General features: G+C 37.0%; 1 protein-coding gene across 13 annotated transcripts in view; it reads left to right on the forward strand.

The window, feature by feature from the left end:
• The window catches only part of HDAC9 (histone deacetylase 9), a 906,012-nt gene that overhangs the window by 526,141 nt on the left and 354,322 nt on the right, over positions 1-25,549 (forward strand). For 12 of the 13 annotated variants that reach the window (XM_048213039.2, XM_048213041.2, XM_048213042.2 and 9 more), the window contains one exon: positions 14,728-17,362. In XM_048213039.2, the coding sequence (XP_048068996.1) occupies positions 14,728-15,042 (315 nt within the window). In that variant the 3' untranslated portion in view covers positions 15,043-17,362. Of the gene's footprint in view, positions 1-14,727; positions 17,363-25,549 lie in introns of those variants that run through there. The other variant, XM_044386989.3, reaches the window with a different exon arrangement.

A 25,549-nucleotide genomic window follows, 5' to 3' on the forward strand; every position in this document is an offset into this window, starting at 1 on the left:
ACGTCCTTTCCTTTTGCTCCCTCAACTTTTTTATGGTTCTTTTTTAAGATCTAGAGAAGCAAAACATGCAGTGACAACGAAAAAAAAAAAGTAGATTTATCCCTAAACCTACATCATATGAAATACGATTGTCCTTCCTGCTATGAAATTTTTAATGATACAATTGAATTGCTAATAATCCTTAGAAGAATTAAAAGCAAAGCTGTCCTTTTCAGAGTTTATCCAATAATTGACTTGCTAAATTTTGAACTATCTCATATCTTGCTATTATTTGAATGCATTTATGAAAGCAGTCATTCCTTCTTATTATAACTCTACAATAAATATTATTAATCAGACTAAATAATTTACCTACCTATTGCTTATTACTTTAATGACATTTACGTGGGAAATTTGTGTGTCCTAAGAATTATTTGGGTGTTAAGTACTTAATAGGTGAGCAGAAATATCCCTGGAATGTGTTTACGTAGTAATTGTATTGTTATATCTACACTGTGAGGCAGGCTAGGAAGGTGAGTGGAAAACCCATCAAAATAATTCGTCTCTTCTGCTCCATCAGTTTGAATGTTCAATTTTTACTGAAAGTGTTTTGAGAAGTTTAACCATAAGAAAGTCATGGCTATTTGTTGTTTTTTTTTTTTTTTGAGACATTTAAAATATTCAGAAATGCCTTAAACAGTTTCTGTTGCTAACGTATAGGACATCCTTATAATGATGACTTGTGAGCCTTTTCAAAAAACCAAGAGTTTCTTTATACTACGTCAAAAGAAGACTGTGGCTTTTCCTGGTTATCTTTTGTTTTTTAATTGAAAGATAAAAAAAGTTTCTAAAGTAGAATTTTCCCCAAAAATACAAAATGGCACGCAAAAAAGTAAGAGGATATTGGGAATTTTCTTCTGAGCTAATTTCAAGTTTAAATATTGCAACAGATTTTCTGGTAAAAGAAGACTATGATTAATGAAAGCAGAACACACTGCAGTTACTTAACCATTTTTATGATTTTTAAAGGAGTATTCTAAGCACTGCCTAATTAATAGAAGGGCAGATCTCTAGTCGTATCACCATCTGAATGACATACAGAAATTTTCCTGAGTGTCTTCACGCATTTTTGTTGTGAGATAATTTGACATAGACCTCTGCCCCCTACCCAATGACAACATTATTCTTTAAATTATTTCTGTTATAATTAATAGAATAACATTGGTGCACACTCAATAATTTCTATTTTAACTAAAATTTTTCTATTTTAACTAAAATACCTATGTTTTTTGTATTTATTCTCTCAAATCCACATAAGCAAGAATTTTAAGAAACTTCTTCATTCAGTACTTATTTGAATGAAATACTAATTTATTATGCATTTATCCATTTAGCAACTCATATTGAATTCTTGCTTTGTGCCAGACGCTATTTAGGCACTAAGAAAATAACATTTAGTGTCTTCATGGAGCTTACAGTGTGGGGAGCAGGGGAGTGAAATATTCAGTAAACAGTAATAACAATGTGTTAAGTACTCAGATAGGGGACAGGAGGAAGAAAATTGTTTTCTTTAAGGAAGTAAGACTTGAGACTTGTTTTTAGTTACCTCTCTGGGGGTTATCTTGTCCTTCTTATATCTTCCCTTCTTCCTCCCTCCCTCCCTCCCGCTCTTCCTCACTTCCTCTCTCTCTCTTTGTTTCCCTCTTTCTTTTCTTTCTTCTTTCTTTCTTTCTTTCTTTCTTTCTTTCTTTCTTTCTTTCTCCCTTTGTAATATGCTCTGTGATAAATATCTTATGCATTCCTTTGACTGGATATCAGCCAACACTTTTTTAAAAAACCCACATTAATCATGAAATGATATCTTATACATGTCAAGGTTCACTGTAGATATAAGTATTTATTATATATTTATTACTATGATACTTAGGCATTTTGACATGAGTGCTATTTTATCATAATAAAAATATATCTAAGACGAGATTAGTAAAGGGGAGGCCAAGCAGATGTCCTGTGTTGCGCTTATTAAAACAGGTAGATATTATGTCTGACAAGCAAGGCATGAATATAATTCTGTTCAAATGTTGAAATGGAGTAAATGAGGAGTTTTCATTAGTTTTTGGAAGAGAATTTGACCCTTTTTGTGAGTACTATCTATTTTATTCTTTTTCTTGAGATAATTTTCTAACACCAATGTTACATATTCTTCATAACCCCTCATGATTCATATCCACTCCTTGTCCCCGATCATCCATCCACAGCAACCCATGGGACTATATTTTTTGCTCCCTGTGGTCGCACACAAACATAACATGTGTGTGTGTCTGTGTGTGTGTGTGTTATTTTTTTCCTTATAAAATATCTCTGAAGACAGTTCTAAAATAGAACTATTTTGTGGGGCGCCTGGGTGGCACAGCGGTTAAGCGTCTGCCTTCGGCTCAGGGCGTGGTCCCGGCGTTGTGGGATCGAGCCCCACATCAGGCTCCTCCCCTGTGAGCCTGCTTCTTCCTCTCCCACTCCCCCTGCTTGTGTTCCCTCTCTCGCTGGCAGTCTCTATCTCTGTTGAATGAATAAAAATAAAAATCTTTAAAAATAAATAAATAAAATAGAACTATTTTGTGCACTATTGAGCAAAGTGTATATTTTCCCAAGGAGATTTATAAAGATTTATAAAGATGTAGCATTCCAGAAAAATCTACATTTTTTAAGTCACACTTCCTATTATCAAACAGCAAGGGAACACTTTGTTATTAGCTTTATTTTAATCAAGGTAATTATACCGTGGCTTCCTTGTGGGAAGATTCACATTTTAAGTATGATTAGATGAGGACGATGAACCAATCTTTGCTTTCCTGCACCTATTACTCCAAGTGTATCTTCCCCTCCCCTTCTGTTACACACTGTGCATCCTCCCCACACCTTCTCCATAGGTAGCTTAGGGATAGATCTTTCACATAACACCAGCTCCCTTTTATAAGGAGGATCCACTGTAAACTGGGACACAATGCTAACATTCTTATGTATATTATCTTCTTAAACTTAGCAACTCACTCTTTTTAGTATCACTACATTTAATTTAATTTTATTTATTTTTAAAGATTTTATTTATTTATTTGACAGAGAGAGCAAGAGAGCACAAGCAAGGGGAGCAGCAGAAGCAGAGAGAGAAGCAGATTCCCCCTGAGTAGGGAGCCCCCACAGGGCTCGATCCTAAGACCCCAGGATCATGACTCAAGCCTAAAGCAGATGCTTAACCGACTGAGCCACCCAGGTGCCCCACTAAATTTAACTTGAAAGGGCTTACGTAGGTGGACCAACATGACAGGACTAGCAGTTGACAGAGCTGGAATTCTGACATAGGTTAAATGACACAAAAGCCTGTCCTGAACCTAAACGTGTACTTAGGATTTTAGTGTTGTTTTGATCACTGAGCAGGAGACAAGATTTTCCTTTTTTTTTTTTTTTTTTAATAAATTTTTATTTTAAGTAAGCTTCACACCAAACGTGGGGCTCGAATCACTACCCCAAGATCAAGAGTCCCAGGATCAAGAGTCGTGTGTATGCTCTACGGACTGAGCCAGCCAGGCGCCCCAAGACAACATTTTCCTAATTTTATTTTTGCCAAAAAGTAGAAAACTTGCAGTTAAAGGCAAGACAAACAAACAAAAAAGGAGAATGATCTTATTTTATGTATTTATTTATTTTCAGTATTGGTTTGGATTTGCCAAGATGAAAAAATTCTTTCTGCTGACCCTACTTCTCAACTTTGCACACATTGCCCTCCATCCAGTTACTAACTTGGAAGCCTCTCTACATGGATCTGATGGTGGGACATTCAGATATCCACTGGATTGTAAAGCTTTCCAGCAGTGCGGTGTGGGTGCCGTACGGCCAGGCCATGATGTTGTAAAATTGTTATTTTTTTTAGATTGGGCAAACATCTTCTCATAAGAGCTCTGAGTGAGCCTGACGCTGAAAGTCTACTGACTTCAAGTTCAACTGAAATGCAAATTTGGCATCTCATCTATGGGTGGTTGGAAAATGCCTTGTTTTAAGTTTTGAAAAATGGATGAGTAGAAACTTGAACTGGGCTTTCATTTAGGAAAGTAGGCATTACTGTTGTCAGATTTAATTTCTCTCTCTCCATTTGACAGTATGTTTCCAGGCAGAGTCTTTAATCAACAATTTAGGATTACATTTTGCCCATTAGATGGATAGTATGTCCAAAAACTTGAGCAGGCACTGCAAGGCAGTCCTAATTTTATAACAGTAAAAAGCCCCCTCGATTATTTATCTATCTATAGAGGTTTATAGAAGAAACTTTGACTTTGCCCTTAAATAGATGTTATTTCGACATGATTAGCCCAATGTAAATAGATCCGTGTAGGTATGTGCTGAGCTTCAGAAAAACCACTTACTGCCATACCGGCTTACATCATCACAGAGAATTCATATAGGAGCATTTCACTACGTAATTACTAGTTGATGGTTTATAATATACAGAAAATGGCTTGTTGCTTTATTATTAGATGTGATGAAATCCTGTGTTTGTAAAAGAAACTAAATGACCATTTCAGTGGATTAATGTGTAACATTCATAAACGTTCCCAGTGCTGCTTTCATAACTCGAAGACCAAGGGAAGGACCTCGACCTTTCCTTTTCACTCTGCACTGTTAATCTAGTCAGAGACGCTTTTACTGAATGAGAAAAACAATAGTTGGACATGACTATGAGGTAAGAAAATAGGGGAAAGAAAAATATCTGGGGAATTAAACCATGTGAATAGTTTGACTGATGTTGATTCCAGGCTGTTCAAAGGGAGAGGGAAGCTAAATAATTTGGTTGTTTCTCAACCTTGACAAATAGTTTCATTTGACAGGATGAAATAATTAAGTCTTACTAAGGAATTTTTAATAAAGCTAAGTGATTTGTGGACATGAAAACCACCAATGTGTGGCCGTCTCTTTGTTATAGGTTTTGGTTGCTTATAAATTCCTGATTTTAGTTTTCTTCCCCTGTATCTTTCTGCCCTTTCTCTAAATACTTATGAAATCTGAGGGATTAGAGTGACCCTGAAATGTCATGGTCCTAGAGCATTCCCATTCCTTCAGGCAGAATTGCATCCAGGTCTAAGCTCCCATATTCTAAATGTACCTTTATTCTCTTGCTATCAACTTAGTTGTATCAACCAGCAATAAAAACTCACATCTAAAAAATAATTTCCTGGCATGGAGTCATTGATGGTGTTCCACAAAGATTTATTAGCCACCATTATGCTGCATGCTGAAAATGAAAATAAAGAAGGCATGTTCTTTCCCTTGAATGACCCTTAGACCTGCAAACAGATCATTCTAGTCAAAGAAAGTTCTATATAATGAATAGCTCATATGAAGTGCAACATCTAGAATGCTTGACAACCTTTCCGAGAGAAGTGTATGGTGTCCTGCAGAATGTTTATTAGTTTTGCAACTTTGGACAAAGTATTAAACCTCCTCATCCAATTCTCTAATTGCACGTTTTAGAGGTTTATAGCGAGGATTACACGAAAGGAGGCACTGAAAGTGCTTTGTGAACACAGTAAGCACTGCTGAACACTAATGCAGTATTTATATTCTTCTGTAGCACTAGTAGTTTAATTTTCTTTATTCTGTTAATAAAAATGGTTGGCTGTCTGGAAGTGCTAACATATTTCCAAGACACATTTCATACTTGCCTCAATCTTGCATCAGGCTCCTTTGTTGTAAACCAAACCACTAAATTTCGTTCCAGCTTGAGCCTTTGTATTCATCATGAAGCAGACCTTGTTTTCTCTTTGGAACAGTATTATGGTTAATTATTGAATTATTCAGTGAGGTATAGTTTATACAGCAAAATGTATTCCTTTTGCTGTACAGTTCCATGAGTTTTGACAAATGCATATTGTCACGTAATTACCACAATCAAGAGATAGAACAGTTCCCTCAACTTCCAAACTTTCCTTGTGTTGCTCCTTTGTAGTCAATCCCTATCCCTACCTCCAACCCCTGGCAAAGTGGTTGGATTTTTGACCATGTAGGGAACATAAAACAACTCACAAGTATGAAGGATGGTATATTTTAAGAGCAGGCAGGCATCAGCTCTAAATTATCTAAACTCTATAAGGTTTAAGTAAGAAGGGCCATAAGGGATTATTTTCAGAGGTTACAGGGAGACACTGTGTACTGGATCCTTTCCACTGAACTGCTGTCGTTGGCCTGCCTCATATCTTAGCAAGCATTTCAATTATTGGTCAATCTTTAAAAATAGAAAGATTTCAAATACAAATCCGGATTTCTGGCATTGTCTTTTCTGAAAAATTGAAAATCTGGCTATACTAGGGCCCACATTTCCATGTGGCAATTATTTTCGGGGGTTTACTCTTGGTCATCCATTTTAAATAGGGCTTGTGCTGCTATCCAGATTACCAAAGCAAGGGTTGATCAATAGGGAAAAAGAGAGATGTTTATGAATCAATTGATTTGAAGATCATTGGCTTTGAGGCTTTGTCTTTTCTGAGAACAGTCCAGAATCACAGAGGGTGCCTTTCCTTAACTGTGCCTCCGTACATTACCCTTAAAAATCGAAGAAAGAAAACTTTGAAAGAAAGTGTACTATCACCTGATGATTGGAAAGGGGATTATCAGGGGAAAATCCTATTCTGTAATAAAAAGACATAAAATAACACAGTGCTGTAAAAGAAGGAAAAGTAGCTCATTTGTGTTCTTGTTAAGTCTTGTTACACTCTCTTGCTGGGGATTTTATGTTCTGAAAGTCTATCTTTCTGTTTCTACTTTTGCCTACCTCAGTCCAATCTTCTATAGCGGCCGGAGTAACCATTTACAAATACAAATCAAATCAGTCAAGAGATTGCTTAAAACTCCCCAGTTGCTCCTTATTGTACATAGGATAAAATCCAAGCACCTTTTCGTGGCCTATAAGGCTGTCATGATCTGACTCTTGCCCCCATCGCTGACCTCATCTCCTACTCCCTTCCCTTACTTGCTGACCTCTAGCCACGCTGTCCTCCTCTCCAGTCTGTGGGGAATGTCATTCCATCTCCAGAAATTGTGTGAGCCACTGTCCTGTATGGAATGTTCAACTTCCAGATCTTCTCATGCCTCCATCTTAGTATTGGAGTCTCTCTTACCTCAAACCTCACCTCTTCTGAGGGTCCTTCCCTGCCCAGACAAATTAGACATAGATGCTCACCGCTTTCCCCATCATTCCACATTAAGTTCCAGTCTTCAGCTACTTATTTTCTGCCTCTTCCCCTGAGAGGTTGCCTAGCTGTCTGCTCTACTCAGGGTGTGGCATATAGTAAGTGCTGAATAAAAATTGCCCAATGAATGAAAGAGTAGGTGGGTAACTTTCTCAAACTCACTAGAAACACTTAAGGAGGCGGAAATTTTCAGTATCCTTTCCAGAAGTTAACACTCGTTTAAGTTATTGAATTATTAGGATGTTTTGAAACCAGAAAAAGGATATTTTAATTGCAGGCCTTGTTCTAGACAATCATTTAAGTTATACAGATAAACATGTTTTTATTAAGAATTCACTTGGTCCCTAGATTAGTTTTCTATCTCTTCAATATTGGTAAAAAAGGGCATTTTTCAGTTTAGACTTTTAATTACTATGAGTAATGAACCAATATTTAGAAAATATTTCTCTCTTGTTATTTAGTTTTAGTTCTTCTGGCAACTTCCCTAAAATGCACAGAAGCGAAATGGCATGGAGTATCTTGGCTTGAGGCGGAGTTCTCTAAGTAGACCTCTCCATTGGAAAGCCCTCCATGCTCCGCATGTTGTTTTTGAGAACAGTTGGAACATACCTAATCTATTTGTGATTTGAGACAGAATTTTATCATTGTTTTAAAATCTAGTTTCCTTGGAGCTAAAGGGAAAGGTTTCATTTTCCAAAAGAAGAATTTTGCATTTATTTAAAAGAAAAAAAAAAGAACAAAAACAAAAACTTATGCCATTCCCCAAGTAAAATCTGTCTTCAAATCTGAGGCAAAATAGGAAAGTGATGAGTTGGGTTGAAGGTCACTTTGCATAGTTTAATAATCACATTCAAACACTTGTGCTTAATGGGTTGTTGACAATTTCAGAAAACCAGATGTCCATCAGAAACAGATTTACTCCTTATTCGCTCTTGCTCTTGGTTGCCATTCCAAATCTGAAGGTATTTGTGGGGACATGAAAGATCTCCTTGAGAAAAATTTTAAATATGGAATTTAAAGATACTTTATCCGATAGCACTTAGGCTTATGTTGACTCCAGACTTTGTCAAACAGTGTAACTTAGGCAGAGACGAGCTTAATGTGCTCATGTGTACAGGTTAGCAGCACGACCTTTAAATATTATTTCATGAATTTTACATCATTTGCCAGTAGAATATGTGATATTTAACATGGAATATAAAATATCTAAATTATAGATTTGCCATAATTATGAGCCTAGCAGGGATTGAGAAGAACAGAATTGTAACACTTAAAGGTGTTAGAAATTTCGATAAATTATCATATCTGGTCTATAGAATGTCAGGGTGAGTGGGAGGAGTGTGTGTGTTACAAACCCAGAATGGTCAGAGATTGCCCGCACCATTCTTAGGGTTTAGCACGATCACCGTGCAGTCAGTAGCAGGGAGAATACGGAGGAACACTGACAGATGAGGAAGAGCACAGATGAAAGGGAAGGAGAAGGAGAAGTGCAACCATCATCTTCCTCTCAGCTGGGTTCCCCACCAAAGTAACTCACCTGGTGTCAGACGAATGACACACGGTGTGTTTTACAGATGGACCCTCGGCCGAGATTCACACAGGCTCGCACATTTATCTGTCACACAGATGTTTTGTCTTGTGTTTTGTAGCCAGCAAGGCAACAGCTCAGCTTTGCTGGGGGATCACCTCCAGATGTTCAACCAAAGAGAGACTCTGCTACCCCACTGAGAGTAAGCAGACAGCTCCTCCCTGCATCTGGGGCCACTCAGCAACAGTACAAATTAGAAAAGGGTTAGCCCATACCATCTTTGTAATGGTCCCATTTGAAGTTCAAAAACACATACGACACAACACGATCGAAGTCCTGAATGTCTTCATAAATAGCCAGAAACTTACAAACATCAAGTGATTTTTTATTTTAAAAATCTAAAATAAGTTAAACCTGGCAGGCAGGTTTTCTGTGACTTTGGTCTGTAGATTTTTCTTGCTGATGTTAATTGCTAATTTTTCCACGCTGGCAAATTTGCCTGCTTAAACTAAAACAGCTTTAGTCAAATACCTGGAATAAGAAGTGTAGGTTAACTCCTTCTCTGCATTTATATTTTGAAAAACCATCTCCAGGAGATCCCATTTATCACTTTTCCATTTTGTGAAACTTCACAAAAGCACGTATTTTATTTCAGAGATGGTGAAAAAGTGGTAGTTATTGTTCATGTCAACATTGTCATTTGCTTCATAACCAGGGAAGAAAAGTGTCAAAGCCCTGTTACTAAGCATCAATTAAGCTCTCGGGTATTTAGCAAAAAGATGAGTGAGAGAGAAACAAGGACAAATCCTAGATTTCTGACTCGTGGAATTGGGTATTGCTGTTCCCTCAGATGAGAAAATTAGGTGAGCAGGAGGAAAATAAAGGTTTTCTTCGAGCTGTTTAAAGTTTATGATACCTATTAGGTATTCAAGATCTAAGGGCAGATGTTAAGGAAACAGCTGAATATGCAAGTTTGGAGCTCAGGGAGACATTGCAATTACTTATATTAATTCAGTTGTCATCAGAACGTAGTTGTTTCAGAGTAGAATGCAAACTGGAAGGGTATAAAAAAAATTCTAGGTTTCTACTCTTTTTTTTTTTTTTTGGAGATGGCTCAGCTTCTCTTGGACATGAAATTCCTTTTTATAAAATAAAGGTTTGAAGAATGTTATTAGAAATTTTCCAATGACTACATTTTATATGTATATGATCTCCACTCGTAAGTTACTGCCTTGTGTCAAGAAACATTTCTTTTATAAACCATCAAGGAATTCTGACCTTGGAAGACCATTTTGCCATTTGGCTGTCTTGCCCAGTTATCATAGTGTTATTCATTCTGGCACTTTTCTCCCTCGTGTTTCCTTTAGTACATCACAAGTATAGACGAAGCCAAAGGAACTGACTAGAACAAACGGCACTGTTTCTTTATTGCACACTGAAAATTGTTACAGACGTATCTGTGTCAGTGAGGTTGTCAGTACTAACCAAAGGTGATTCATGGACTAAACGATGAGATTTCTGGGTACATCTGTGACCTCAGAAATACATTAACAGGTCAGACTTCCGAAGGTTTTTTGTTAAAATGTACATATGATAAATTCTGTGAACTATCAGCATCTGGTCACTATGAGAGATTTTCTTGGACCTACTTGCTATCTATGGGAAATTATATTCCAGGAAATTAGCACACAGTTTGTCTGGTCTTTAGCTGTAGTGATATCGTTCTCTTACTTTCAAAGATGCTATGATTGTGTCTTGATGCCCTTTATGAGGTGCTTCCTTCACTGACACTAACCGATACCCTAATTAAATTGCCACTGGATTTGGCACGAATGCAGTCATTACTGACTTTAACAGGGGAGACTTCGGTCAAATAGTGTGGATGAAAGCCTTTTTGGCATGAATTCTAAAGAGAATGGGAAAAGAGAAATGAAGACAGTAAGGAGAAATAATTCAAGGAGTTTGCTGTGAAAGGACGTACATAATGGTGTTGGTGGGGGGAGCAAGGGAGGTTTTATTTAAGATGGATTATCATTTTGAAAATGCACAAATAAGAATATTCCAGCAGAGAGGGGAAATGTGTGTTGGAGGACAGAGTGGATCATTGCAGGAGTGGATAGGATCCAGACCCTAAGCCGAGTAATTGCCTGAGATAAGAGTGTAGACATGGCTTTCCGAAGAACGGGAGGAAGGGTGAACGGGACAGCTTGGTAAATGCGATGGTAGCAGGATGCTGAGTTTCTCTTCGGAGGCTTCTATTTCTCAGTGCAATTATAAGCACAGGTATCAGCAGGGAGTGAAAAAAAGGTCTGGATTTTAGAGGTTTGAGGAGAGAGGAGGTAGTTTGAAATTGTCATTGTGAAAGAGTGGGAGCGAATGAAGGAGAGAAATGTGGTAGCATTGCCAGGCAGCGCTGAGGGCCCTTTGAGGGTTTTGCTCATGAATCTGAAAAGAAACATCAGCATGATTGTAATCCGTTTGTTTGTTTCCTAGCTTATTTAGCTGCTTGGGTTTGGCAGAGATGTAGTATTAACCAAGGTTGGAAGTCTTACTTTTCCAGTAAAACCCATATTGAAAAGGGCAGGGGAGTTGAAGAAAATGGAAGGGAGTGATTAAAAAAAAAAAAAAAAGACTTCTTCATTTATTTGAGAGAGAGTGGAGGGGGAGGGGCAGAGGGAGAGAGAGAGTCTCAAGCAGACTCCCTGCTAAGGGTGGAGCCCGATGTGGGGCTTAGTCCCAGGACCCTGAGGTCATGATCTGAACTGAAATCAAGAGTCAGACGTGTAACCCACTGAGCCACCCAGGCGCCCGAAAGTAGTGATTTTTAATTCTGGCAAATGGAACCTAGTCCAGCAAGGAGGGAAATGGGGTGGGGGGATGAGGGGGACTGGTGGGCAGCGAGAATGTGTTAGGCTCAGTCACTTAGAGGACCCTCCAGAGCTGGGGAGTGGTTGGGGTCAGAATATTATGAGAATTAGCCAGAAAGAAGTCATGTTTGAAACCAATTTAGGAAAGTGTACAGCTATCAATAAAGACCAGAGCTAAGGTATGATCCCAGCAGTGGGTGCTGAGATAGAGCAGAGTGAAAGACCATTGGATGTGAGGAAGTCAAGGTACTGAGGGGCCATGGGACTGGGACTGGGAAAGAGAGGAATAGCAATAGACTTCCCTTGTACTTAGCAGGCAGTATGTGCAGTTTCCTCTTGGTTATTAAATAGTCCCCATAGTCAAACATCCAGAAGCTAGGGAAGTTGCAGAGTCACTCGGCAGTAAGCAGGGACTTTTGATGTGACATTTCCTGGACAGTGGTCATGTGCTTCCTGGTGGACCTTTCATGAATGAGGGGCCTTTCAGGACCCTCAGTTCCTGTCTCATGGCAACACATCCCATATGGTTTTCTTCTCTCTTCCACACAGAGGCTCTTATGTACATGAACTTTTGAACACCTCCCAGAGGTGTCTGCTTGACTCATACGTGTCCTTGGCCCACCAGCTCTGATGTGCTAGCTCCCGTGAATTTTTCCAGCTAAGCTTTGCTAGCGAGAGGGAAAGTTCTACAGCTCGCCAAGCATCCGTCCAGAAGATGAACTGCAGCAGTGCGCTTGCGGATGGTCCCGCCCAGGGGCTCCTGCAGCCTCCTTCACCTGACTGATACCTCTCCTTGGATCGAGCTCTTCTTCCCACAAGAATCTCTGTCCTGCTCTCGTACGTCACGTCTGAAGTGAGCAACAGAGGAAAGGGTTGACTGATGAGCTCTCTCTCTGAAGAATGGGTGGATACTTGTCACCCAAACTCCTTATCCCTGGTATCCCAGCTCAAACTGGGACTTTCCCATTAAAATCCTGCCTATTTTCTATGGTGTCACATGTTCTTTTTCTAATAGCCAATTAAATGGGACCCTACGGCTGTATAGTCAAAGTTCAGGAATATTACATTGTCTCTTTTCTTTAACATCTCAGCAGTGTGCAAGGTATTATGTATTTATGTTATGAAGAGCTAATTAGCATTGATACAAAAGTCCTGCAAGTAGTTTCCTAAGAAGTACGTAGAGACATTTAAATCACGATGAGATGATTGTTCTTACGCTGACAGCCCAGGAACAATAGATGTTAGATTGTAAGCACGAAGGAAATTAATATTTAAATTTGCCTTCTTCATTTTGACATAAATTTTGATTGGTATATATTCCCTTAGCTTGATTATGTCTAACTTCAGATTGGTGATGTTTACATTTTATTTGTGGCTCTATCCTGAATCATATTTTATTTCTCTAGAATCTTATTCTCAACCCGAACATATTATAAACTGTGTCACTCTCTCCAACATCCTCTTCCAGGACTCTCCCCACCTTCCTGTGCTCAAACCCCACTGGCCTTTCATTTGCTCCAATGCACTGGACTCCTTTTCCAGCGCACGTACTGTGCCTTCAGCCAGAAATGCTCTCTACCCTTATTTCAAACCCTCACACACATGTAACTAATGACTCCTCCTTTTCTGTCCTTCCTCTTTCTTGTCTCAGCCTAAACATAGCACCCCCACAGTTCCGCTACTGTGCCAACTACTGTGTTCTCTTAAACACCCAGTGCTTCTTCCCATTTCGTTTACCATACTCGAAAATAAGAATAAATTTGTTGATCTTTTTGATTCTTTTCTAACACACAAAACTATAAGCTCTACGAGGGCGAGGGGATGGCTCGTTTCCCAATGCTTAGCATGATGTCTTGAACACAGTTGGCACTCAATAAATATTTGTTGCACAAATGAACCAAAAAACCCAATAATTTTACCGACAGTGAAATGACTGTTATATGACCATCTGAGGTTATATGACCTGGAGGAAAGTCTAAAGCCTAAAGAGGGTAAGACACCCTTCGGAGTTGGAGTACTTAGGTATTCTAATTCGAAGCATGTGTTTAATGTTAAAAACATAGTTAGGTGCCTGGGGAAGGTAAGCTTCAACTGTACCAAGAGAAATCGGTGTTCATGAGTTTAGCAGTTGTATTCTAAGTGTGCTGCTCATTAAGAGTATTTGGCATGTTGCTTACATGGGCACTGACTTAACAGAAAACTCCATTCACTCTTGAAACCACAGTTCAAGATCTGCAGATGATCAGTCACTGGGGTCATTGTGAATCAAAACAAGAGACCTACTGTGACCTGAAATCATCTTTTGCTATTGTTTAAGTTAGGTCTGTTCTCACTTTTTTTTTTTAAATCATTGAGCAGTTAATTCATGTACTTCTCAAGATAAAGTACAGTTTAATTTATAAAATAAGGAAAAGGCTTAAATAATAATTTTCCAATTAAAAATAATTGCTTATTTCCTATTATTTAATTTGGATATATTCATAAAACATTTTTAGTGCTATGACTTTTTTTTAAATCCCACATCTTTTTAAAGTTTAGGATTTCAAAATCAATATTTCCATGTTTTACCAGTATATATAAGAAGATGTTTATCATTTGACCATTTAGGTATGGGAAAATTAGACAGACGCCTTAGCATTTGTGCTCATATTTTTTAGTGGTTGACGTTTGTCAAAAAAATGAGATTGTGGAAGTTTTTCATTACCTTTCCATTAATCCCATTACATTTTCTCTTTTGAGAAAAATATTCTCAGGTGTATTTGGATTGCATTGTCTCAGTACAAACTCTACTTGTAAAAGTTTCATGGTTCCCATTGAAAAAGCCTATTTGCCTTTCCCCCACCATTTTCTAAGTGTTAAAGAGTAATCCATGAAAAAAGAAGCACTTAAAGACCTCATCGTCTGCCTACCACAGCTACGCAATATGGCAGCGGTGGGTCAGCTTCAGATTTAGGATCACCGAGGAAGTTTGTTGCATACAAATTCGTTCTGCAATTGATATGCAGAAACTAGAAACCAAACTATACTGAAGTAGAGTCGTTAGAAGTAAAAGTATATTTTGCTTCTCTGTTACCACCAAGAACTATTGAATTTTGAACCCCTGAACACTCTCTTCTAGCTGCTTTCGAAATCTATTGAACAACTGAAGCAACCAGGCAGTCACCTCGAGGAAGCGGAGGAAGAGCTTCAGGGGGACCAGGCGATGCAGGAAGACAGAGCGCCCTCTAGTGGCAACAGCACTAGGAGCGACAGCAGTGCTTGTGTGGATGACACACTGGGACAAGTTGGGGCTGTGAAGGTCAAGGAGGAACCAGTGGACAGTGATGAAGATGCTCAGATCCAGGAAATGGAATCTGGGGAGCAGGCTGCTTTTATGCAACAGGTAATAGGCAAAGATTTAGCTCCAGGATTTGTAATTAAAGTCATTATCTGAATATGAAATGCATTGCCGGTTTTAGTAAATGGATATTATTTCCTATCTGTTTATATTTCTGAATGATTTGATTTTAGTGTTTAAGGATTCTACTTAATGCAGATATATCTATATAGAGATTTCTCTATATACTGATTTCTATATAGATATCAAGGTTTCATTGAAACTCCACTGGTAAGGAAATACTTGTTACACTAAAATTATACTGCATAAGTATGCAAGTAATTAATAGGCTTTAAATTCATCCCAAAGCCTGCCACACCAATTACTTCTAAGGAAAACGAACTCACTGTTGTTTTTAGTTTGTTGAGATCAGTGACTGCTGGATATAGTCACCCAGTCTGATCAATGAAACATTCTATTAGTTCTTGATTTTTTTTTGATATGTAGAATTCAATTTTCACATTGTTGTATATAATGTATCATACTACAGTCTTGAACACTGTTAAAGGTAGTCTGCCCCTTCCTTCCTCTCTCTTTTTTGTTAAGTTAAATGTTCTGGTTACCACGCCAATAGTCCTTAGGTTATTGTATAGATTGCAATTGAAAATACTAGGAATAGAGGTGGTTTTAAATATATAGATTGCAAAGTACAGCACTATTTTAAATATTACATTATGTCTCACCTAGCACTGCTCATTTTACTTTTATCTTGTGTTATTTGATGACATTGTCTATCGAAAAAGATCAAATGAAGCCGATGCAGTTATCGGCCAGAAGTAATGTGCAGCATTATGGTCCAATCAGATACTATATTGTATCTACAATCATAGAAAACACAGTAATGGTATGATGATTATCTGATACGAAGTCACAGTCATGTTGAGAAGAAGAAGGTGTATCATATTTTATAATCATCACTAGGATCTCTTAGGTAGAATTCCATAATGACTCGGCATATACCATACCATTTTGGCAAATAAAAACTTAGGAAAGTTAGGCTTAACAACAGAATCTGCTTGTATATAATGCACCTTCAGAAGGACTGTGTCCTTTGATGCTATGAAATACAAACAACTTTGAAGGCAACAGAAGACTCTGTTTATTTAAGTCCGTTCTTTGTCAGGTTCCTGCTGTTCTCCTACAGAAAACTGATTCTATGAGGCTGAACAGGAAATGCCTTGTGGAAACAGGAAGTCCAAGTGATTCATGTAATGAGGAATGTAGGGGGAAAAAAAACGGAGGATAGTGTTTTACTCTTTCTGTTTTTAAAGGGCACTCTATGAATTGATTTATTGTCTAAGAAAATAACACCGCAAGTAGGGAAATTGTTAAGGAAGCTTTTCACTGGAACATTTCCTTCATACTCCCTTTTGATATGTTTACCTTGTTTTATAGGTTTACTTTTGTTAAGCTAGTTAAAGATTCGTTGTATTAAGACCCCTTTAATATGGATAATCCAAATTGACCTAGAATCTTTGTGAGGTTTTTTTCTATTAAAATATTTATATTTCTAAATCCAAGGTATTTTAAGGTGTAGTATCCTGTTTCAAAGGAGATAGAGCGATTTTGCCAAATGTAGACATTGTAACAACTGTATATGTTATTGGCACGTGTTGTTTACATTTTGCTGTGACATTTAAAAATATTTCTTAAAAAAAGGTCACTGCTAAAGATACATTATCCTTTTTTAAAAAGTCTCCATTCAAATTAAATTAACATAACTAGAAGTTTAGAAAGTTTAAAACTTTTCCATATAATGAACGTCCTTCTGATAATTTGACAAATAGCTATAATAGGCAACTTTTCCTATTACCACTATATTTTGGTTAGTATATTCCTTAAGATTAAAATGACTTTTTGTCAGTTGTTTTGCATTAAAAATATGGCATTCCTAAGATAAAATTGTATATTTTTTCCATCTCATAAATATTCATTTTCTTTAAAGTCTTTTTCAATCTCATAAAAAGGGATAGTGCATCTTTTAAAATACATTTTATTTGGGGAGGAACATGTGGCTGAGCAGACTTTTGTATAATATTACTTCAAAGATATGTAATCACAAACAAAAAAAAAACTATTTTTTATAATGTCATTTGAGAGAGCTTCATCAGTACAGTTGGTGGACATTAATTGTTTGAATTTGATAGTCTTTGAATTTAATCAAGAAACTACCTGGAACCAGTGAAAAAGAAAGCTGGACTTAATTCATCTTAGAATTAATTGATAAATGTCTCTTTTCAAATCTACTGTATTTATTATAATTTACACCCTTGAAGGTGATCTCTTGTTTTGTGTTGTAAATATATTGTTTGTATGTTTCCTTCTTGCCTTCTGTTATAAGTCTCTTCCTTTCTCAAATAAAGTTTTTTTTAAAAGATCCCCTTTCATACATTTGGCTTTGTGTAAACTTGATATACTTAATCGGATCTGAAGCTCATGCGCTAGGCCTCATATACCAAAATATATTGCCATTTGTTGTTGAAACAAGAAAATAAAGATATTTTGAGCAGTTATCTCTCATGCCATTAAAAATAATAAACCCAACAATGATTTTAAACTATTTATGTCAGCCATTATCAAATAGCAAACACATGTAAAATATGTTGCCTTTCCCTTTTCCCGGTGTGGCCTCTTTTTCATGACATGTTATCATGTTTGATGTCAACTTCCAAATATAAAATTTTATATAAATAAATGTTAATTCCTAACTTTGATCAACTTAAAAAATTATTTTTAAAAAGGTTAACATAATCCCTCCAGTGTAACAAGCACTCAATAAATATCAAAATAAATAATTTTCCATGTGTCATAATAATTTTATCTATTACAGTGACAGCCTGACCTACAAGTATAAAGTAACAGTACATAAATGTAAAGAGAAAAAAACTAATTAAATGACCTCCCCTCTATGGAAACAAATATAATACTAGTGTAAAGAACAAGGGGCCTGCCTCAGGTAAAGGAAACTGGGCCATAGACATCCCTGCACCATGACATACCCAGCTCTTCTTCTGGTCAGTTGCTAGTAAAACTTCAATCAGTCAATACTTCATAATATGTTACTGTGTTTTTGTTCCCTTAATCTAAACTTTAATAGCATCATACAAATTAAAATTATTTTAAATCACAATATTGCATTAGATTATGAAGAATTCTGGAGCTAATATCATTGACTATTACAAAGTGGATTATCATTCCATAATGCCATAAACCTGATAATTGGGTCAGAATTGTGGGAATACCGTTAGTCACAATTTCCTAAAAATTGCCTTTGGACTTTTATAAACTTGATTAACTTGGTACCAGAGATCCTCAAAAAAGAGTTGGAGGAACCAATTAGATAATGGTTTTATACTATAAATCCAATTTTTGAAGTATAAAGTGGATGTTTCAATAAAAAGTATCAATCTCATGTTAAAAATGTTCTCTTCAGGAAAATATTTTTTGCCAGGACTTGCAATAAATAAACATTAGATTTCCTGTTCTGGCAGTAAAAACTCACCTTCTCGTTGGTGAAGGTGGCTGCTGAAATGGAGACTGTTAACTTTTCATAGATCTGAAAAAGGTTGTCTTTAAGAAATTTTTACTTTGTTTTATACTCTTTTTCTGTAAAGGATGGTAAAAAGGAATTCAGACACTAATCATTTTTTGAAACCTAGGACTCAATGGATGTATAGGTAGACAACAGTATTTTTTTAATTTGGCAATAAAGTCTTTGTGATTTTTTTTCAATAATGGAAGCACAGAATTGTGGGTATCCAGTTGTGAATTAACAATGATAAATAATCAAGGTCTACAAATTATAACCAATTATTATCAAGAACTTGGAGATGCAAGAGAAGGAATTTGAGAGGTAGATTACCCTTCCCTTTATTATTGATAATTCCTCCATCTGGGTTTTGAAAGTTTGGGGGGGCAGTCAAAGAATTCTGCCAAATAAAACAAGATATTTGGAATGTGACTTTTTAGAACTTCTCAATTTAGATTTGGGAGGTTTTCTATTCTAATTTCATAATACCTTCTTTAAGGCTTATAAACTGTAAGGTTTAGACAATGCAGCCTTTTGGGACTATATTGATTTACAAAAAGACTTTAACTTTTAACTATTGGAAACATACATGTCTAGCAACTCATTTAGTCCCCACAACAAACTATAGGGTAGATATTATTGTCTCGTTGCAGAGATGAGGGCACTGGGGCCCAAAGAAGTTAAATAAGGTCCAGGTCACCCAATTGGTGACAGTCTAGCTCTTTCGTGAGTCCAGGTTTATTAAATCATCAGTTCTCTCTCTCTCTCCCTCCCCATCCACATTTCCAAACTGTTTTGAATCAATTTTCTCTTAATCATTGCTATAAAGTAGGAGATTAGGACTTTTTAGTCTCATGCATAGATGAGAGGTATCATCCTTGGACACATGATGTTCAACCATTTTAAATTATGAAAATTTGTGAGTTTCTTTTTTTTTCTGACCAGAGCCAATCTTAGGATGGGGTGAAACAGAATGCCTGCACTTGGGGTTACCTTTTGGGGGGGAGAGAAGGAGAAAAGATTCAACTAGGTCACAGCTGTCCTTTGCCACTTACCTTCTTTCCCCAACCAAAGCCAAATACCAATTTCCAAGCAGTTAGGATGCTGCCTTTTAAAACCTTTTTTGACCTACTGAGGATGCACTTGATAATCATTCTGACCTAATATAGTCTGTAGAAAATGTTGGGAAAAGGAAAAATACAGACATTTGTCTTGAGTTCTTGTCTTCCTATGTGATTTTCACTTGAAAGATGCATAAAAATCCTTTTGAGGGAAGTTGTTGGCCGTTCGGATTCTGTCCGCACCTACCGGGTTCTGACTCTGTTGTCCTGACAGAGAGCCCAAGAGACTACATTTTTCAAGCCCTTTGGGAGAGTCTGATTCGGAGATAATGTTCTGGAGCTGTCCAGGGGCCCTAAACCACTTCCTGAAATATGGCCTGACTGTTAATAGCTTTTACCTAAGCTCCTTGGACTCTTCATTCATAATTTCCAAACTAGACTATCTCATATTTCTTGTATATTGTTTTGTTTCATCTGCATTTCAACTTAGCTATAGGTCATTCTCACTGTGTTCACTTCTATTCCTGCTGTGATAGTATCTGAACTTTTGTTTTATTTCTCTCTTCTAATTTAAACAATTGCGTAGCCTGTTTATATTTATTCACCAAGACGTGGCAAATTATTTTTCTTCACAAGTTCTGAGTTATTTGTTGCACACTTGTTTTTTTTGTTTTTGTGTTTTTATTGAGATAAAATTCATATGACATGAAATTTACCATTTTACCCATTTCAAAGTATATAATTCAGTGCGTTTTGGTATATTCATGATGCTATGACACCATCACTACTTTCTAATTCCAGAATATTTTCATCAACTCAAAGAAATCCTGTAGTAATTAAGCAATCACTCCCCATTCTCTGCTCCCTCCAACCCCTGGCAACCACTTATAACTCTTTTGTGTCTCTATGGATTTGCCTACTGTGGATATTTGATATTAATGAAATCATAGACTGTGTGGCCTTCAGTGTGTCTGCATAATGTCTGCAAGGTTCATGTATCAGTACTTCATTTCTTTTTATGGCTGAATAATATTCCGTCTTTGAATATACTATATTTTGTTTTGTTTATCCATTCATTAGTTGATGGACACTTGGTTTTCACTCTTTGGCTTTTATGAGTAATGCTGCAATGAACATTCATGTGCAAGCTTTTATGTTAACCTACATTATGCTCTTGGGTATATACGTAGGAGTGAGTGAAATCCTGGGTCCTATGGTAATTCTGTTTAACTTTTGAGGAACTGACACACTGTTTTTCACGGTGGCTGAACTATGTTCTACTCCCACTAGCAGGGTAAGAGGGGGTGCAATTTCTCCACATCCTTTCCCACATTTGTTATTTTCTTAAAATATCGCAGCTATCCTAGTGGATGTGAAGTATTAACTCGTTGTTATTTGGATTTTTATTGCACTAATTGCTAATAATTGATCATCTTTAAATTTACTTACTGGACATTTGTATCTTTTGGGGGGTAATGTCTATTCAAATCCTCAAGCCATTTTTGAATTGGTTTCTTAGTTTTTTTGTTGTTGTTGAGTTGTAAGAGTTTTTAAATATATTTACTGGATATCCAAAATATGAATTGGAAATTATCAAATATATGAATTGCAGATATTTTCTCCCATTCTGTGGGTCATCTTTCCATTTCTTGATCGTGTCCTTTGATGCACAAACATTTGTATTTTTGTTAAATTCTATCTATTTTTAATTTTGTTGCTTGTGCTCTTGGTGTCATATTTAAGAAACCATTGTCTAATCCAGTGTCACAAAGTTGTACACCCTGTTTCCCTCTGAGAGGTTTCTAATTTCAGCATTTACTTTTAGGTCTTTGATCCGTTTTCCAGTTATATACACTTTTTAAAAAAATATTCTTCCATTTGAGTTATTTTTAAAGGGAGAAGAATTTAATGATCATTGGGCTCCACTTTCTCACACATCATCTCTGTTTTCCTTATTTCTAGCTGATCTTGGTCTTTCTTATCTGCCATTCCTGTTGCTGTCTCTTGTTCCTTCCTAGCTTTTGTTTTCTCTTTCTTCCCAATGAACCATTTAAATGCTACAATCTTGCTGTTTATTGTATCTAATACAAACTGAAGAAAACATTAAGTTTGTCTCTCCTTTAAGAAATGCCTTTTCTTGGGGCGCCTGGGTGGCTCAGTCGTTAAGCATCTGCCTTTGGCTCAGGGCGTGATCCTGGCGTTATGGGACTGAGCCCCACATCAGGCTCCTCTGCTGGGAGCCTGCTTCTTCCTCTCCCACTCCCCCTGCTTGTGTTCCCTCTCTTGATGGCTGTCTCTGTCAAATAAATAAATAAAATCTTTAAAAAGAAAAAAAAAAGAAATGCCTTTTCTCTGGTGACCCTTTAAAACCTAAACCAGAGTTATTTTTCTTCATTTATGTGACAGAATTCTATCATGGTTACTCATTTTTACTCATGTCTACTTTGCACTTAAATTTTATGTTGAACCCATGTTTGCAACTTTGCTTTGATCCTTGTGCCTTTGTTGACAGAATTTCTGCAAAGACCCCTGTATTTGTACTGTCCAAACTGGTAGCCACATGTATCAACTGAGAATTTAAAATGTGACTGGTGTGAATCAAGATATGCTGTAAGTGTAAAAGGCAGACTAGATTTCAAAGCCATAGTACCAAAAATATATTAGTATCTAAGTGATAATGATGTCTTTGGTTACATACTAAAAATATTTTAAATATATCCGCTGATGTAACTTTATTAAAGTTAGTCTTACCTGTTTTCTTTTACTTCCTTAATGTGGCTATTAGAAAATGTAAGATTGTATGTGTGGCTTGCATTTATGGCTTGCATTATATTTTCTGTTATAGAATGCTGCTTTAGCTCCTCTTCCTCTCATTTTATATTATGTTAACAGATCTCACTGCATCGTTTTAGAAATAGGTGGGCTATCAGACTTGAACAAATTAGCATTTGCTCATGCCAGAATATTTCTATTGCTGTTATTCAGTCTAACATAGACCCATAAAATGTTAGTGTTATGCACATCTTAATGATTTCAGGGTTTAAAGATTTCTTTCTTTGCCTTAAAGACAATTTGAAGTCTATCAAGTGCTTTATTAATACTTATCAGTTGTAAAGACAATTCACTTAATCTCTCCACTTTCATTTCAAAGTTTTTAAATTCACTATCTGTAAAGTATGCTGTTTTATCCAGCTTTTCCATTTCTGTCAACGGAACTACCTTTTAGACACTAGACAGATTATCATGAAATCACCTTTGATTATTTCCTCTCCTTTATTTCTAAGCAGTTGTTACTCCTGTTTCTGATTTCCAGGCCATCATATCTCTTTACTTTCTCTTCGGCTCTGCTTTTCCTGGTCAATACCTTAATTAATAGGGAAACAAATTCATTCTTTTATTATTGCAATAGCTCCTTCCACATCAGTGTGATCTTTATACTAATGTAAGTAGCCTACTGTACAATACCAACACCGTCTTCACCTCTCTATCGCAGAACCTACTACATCTATCTAATTGTTTCATCTAAACGCTATCACGGAGTTTCAGCCCTCATCCTTCGGCCTTTATCCTCAGACCAAGCGCTCATCCTTCCCAGTCTGACTGAATCACTTAACCGTGTGCAGCGGATTGCCTGCGTGGGGCTCCAACCTCACGAGTTTCATCAAACTTTTTCCCTATCTGGAAAGCCTTTAACTCCCTTTTTTAAAACCTGCTTTGCTTTTTTCCTGTATGCCATCTCTGATTTCTTGAAACCACCCTAATTCTTCAATCAACCTGGAATTTGTTCTATATAATTTACTGTAAAATTTTTCTTTAATTATTTCCTGTGTGTAATGTGTTTTTGCCTTTTGAAGCCAGTGCAAATACACAGTGCTCCTAGCACCGCACAAAGAACCCGTGAAGGGCTCAGTTAAACTTCATTTGAATGGCTTTTGTTTTTTATCGTTGATTTTTGTTGTTGTTGTTTAGTGTTCAACAATTTACCAGTTGCATATAACACCCAGCGCTGGGTTTTATTTTACATTTCTCTTTTTCAAATTTTTAATGGCTAAAGGACATTTTCTTCCATATTATGATTTCAGGCTCACTTTTGTTTTCTATGTGAAATATAGAATCATTTTTTACTTGTTGGACTATTTATTGTGCTGAATGTCCGCATTAGTGATATTTTTTTTACACCGGCTCTAGTGGTAATAGTTACTATTTAATTTTTATTTTCAGCTAGGGGTTAATGATGGAAATTTTTTTCTTGGTGAATTTTTTATTTGATATTCCCTAAACTGAATTGATTTGTCATAATTTATATTCTATATGAAGCACTATTGTACTGTAATACTGGACACTTTATTTTTTTAAAGATTTTATTTATTTTAGAGAAAGTGAGCGTATGCACGGGCAGGGGGAAGGGCAGACACAGCGGAGCTCAATTGAGCCCACTTAGGGGCTCAATCTCATGATCCCGAGATCACGACCTCAGCTGAAATCAAGAGTTGGAGGCTTAACCAACTAAGTCACCCAGGTGCCCCGAGACACATTTTTAGATAAAAATACAGTATATCAGATAATTTTCATAGTCTTTATCGTACTAGTTTTTCTGTATCCATGTATTCTATAGATAGTTTTGAAAGGTAGAGTTCGGAAAGAAGAAGAAATGATGCATATTAATCTTAGATCCTAAATCAACCTCATCTTTATGCATATTTAAATAAAGAGAAGTGTTACTGAACATTGTTGAGAGCTGTTTTGACTGCATACACACCAAACTTCAACAGTGGCATTTTTCCTTGTCTTTGAGATCTATGTGAGGGACTGCCTCGTGGTTACCATGCTGATGCAATAGTCAGACCACAGGAGTTCCAACTTTATCATCTACTGTCGGTACCACCTGCAGCAAATTACTTCATTGTGCCGAGCCTCAGTTTACTCATTTGTGAAATATGATTAACACTGTCGTCTTTTGTTGGGTTGCTGTGAAGCTTAAATGGATTAGTCTGTGTAAATAACACAAAATGTGGTAGCAAAACTTGTGCAGAGTAAAAATTAGCTATTGCTATTAATGTCATTATTAATGTAGCATCATTAAGAACTTCTTGGAACTTTAGTAACTGTCTTTTCCTTAGTAAGAACCTATCTCACACTCGGTTCAACTTTTTAATAGTGAGTACCTTTCTCATCACTAAAATAAAAACCCTAGATCACTGCTTCCCCACGGTGTTCGTGTCCTTGCGCACAGAAAAGGGCAGTCTCTCCGCAGGCCACGTCATGGCAGGAAGCAGTCTGGAACTTACTCAGCTGCAACCCCTTCCCAGTTTGTGGGGGGAATACCCGGGCTGGGATGTTCTTTGCGAGACTCTGTGAGTATTATTACTCTTCTTCCTCTCCTCTCTCTTTCCTTCCATCTCCATTAGCGACCATAAAAAGAACCCCAAGAGTTTGTTTTAAACAGATTTCAACTAAGGATTCATCCAATTTAAAACAACGCCAGCTATGAACGATCAACATGGTCTTCATTCCAAAAGATGTATTAAGAAAATGTACTGGCCAGGGAGACAGGCTTCTGATCAGCTCTGTCGAGGCCCAGCTCTCGTCTCGCATTAATTCCCACCCCATTATCAGCACCAACGCCGGGCGATCAGGAAGCACAATTCAGAAAACTGGCCTTGCCTAGAAGCCTACAAGGGATTCTCTTGTTACATTTGCATTGGGCTCTGCCTTTCTTTGGAGTCAGGAAGGAAAAAAAAGGTACTAAACTTTTCTGTGTCTTTGCTTTTTAACAAATGCTCTGAGAATCTTTTTTTGGGTGGGAGGATTTTTTTCTACTCTCTGCAGTTGGGTGAATGTTAAACTTGTTCCATCTGGGAGCGAGAAATCCTGCGTTGAGGCCTCCATCTTAGTAAATGGCTCTCTTGTTTTGAATAGTCGGCAGATCTCGCTCTCCCACCTCCATTTAGCATGATAAAGAATGAGCTTACTT

Source organism: Ursus arctos, unplaced genomic scaffold, assembly GCF_023065955.2.
Source record: "Ursus arctos isolate Adak ecotype North America unplaced genomic scaffold, UrsArc2.0 scaffold_3, whole genome shotgun sequence".
NCBI classification, from domain to species: domain Eukaryota; kingdom Metazoa; phylum Chordata; class Mammalia; order Carnivora; family Ursidae; genus Ursus; species Ursus arctos.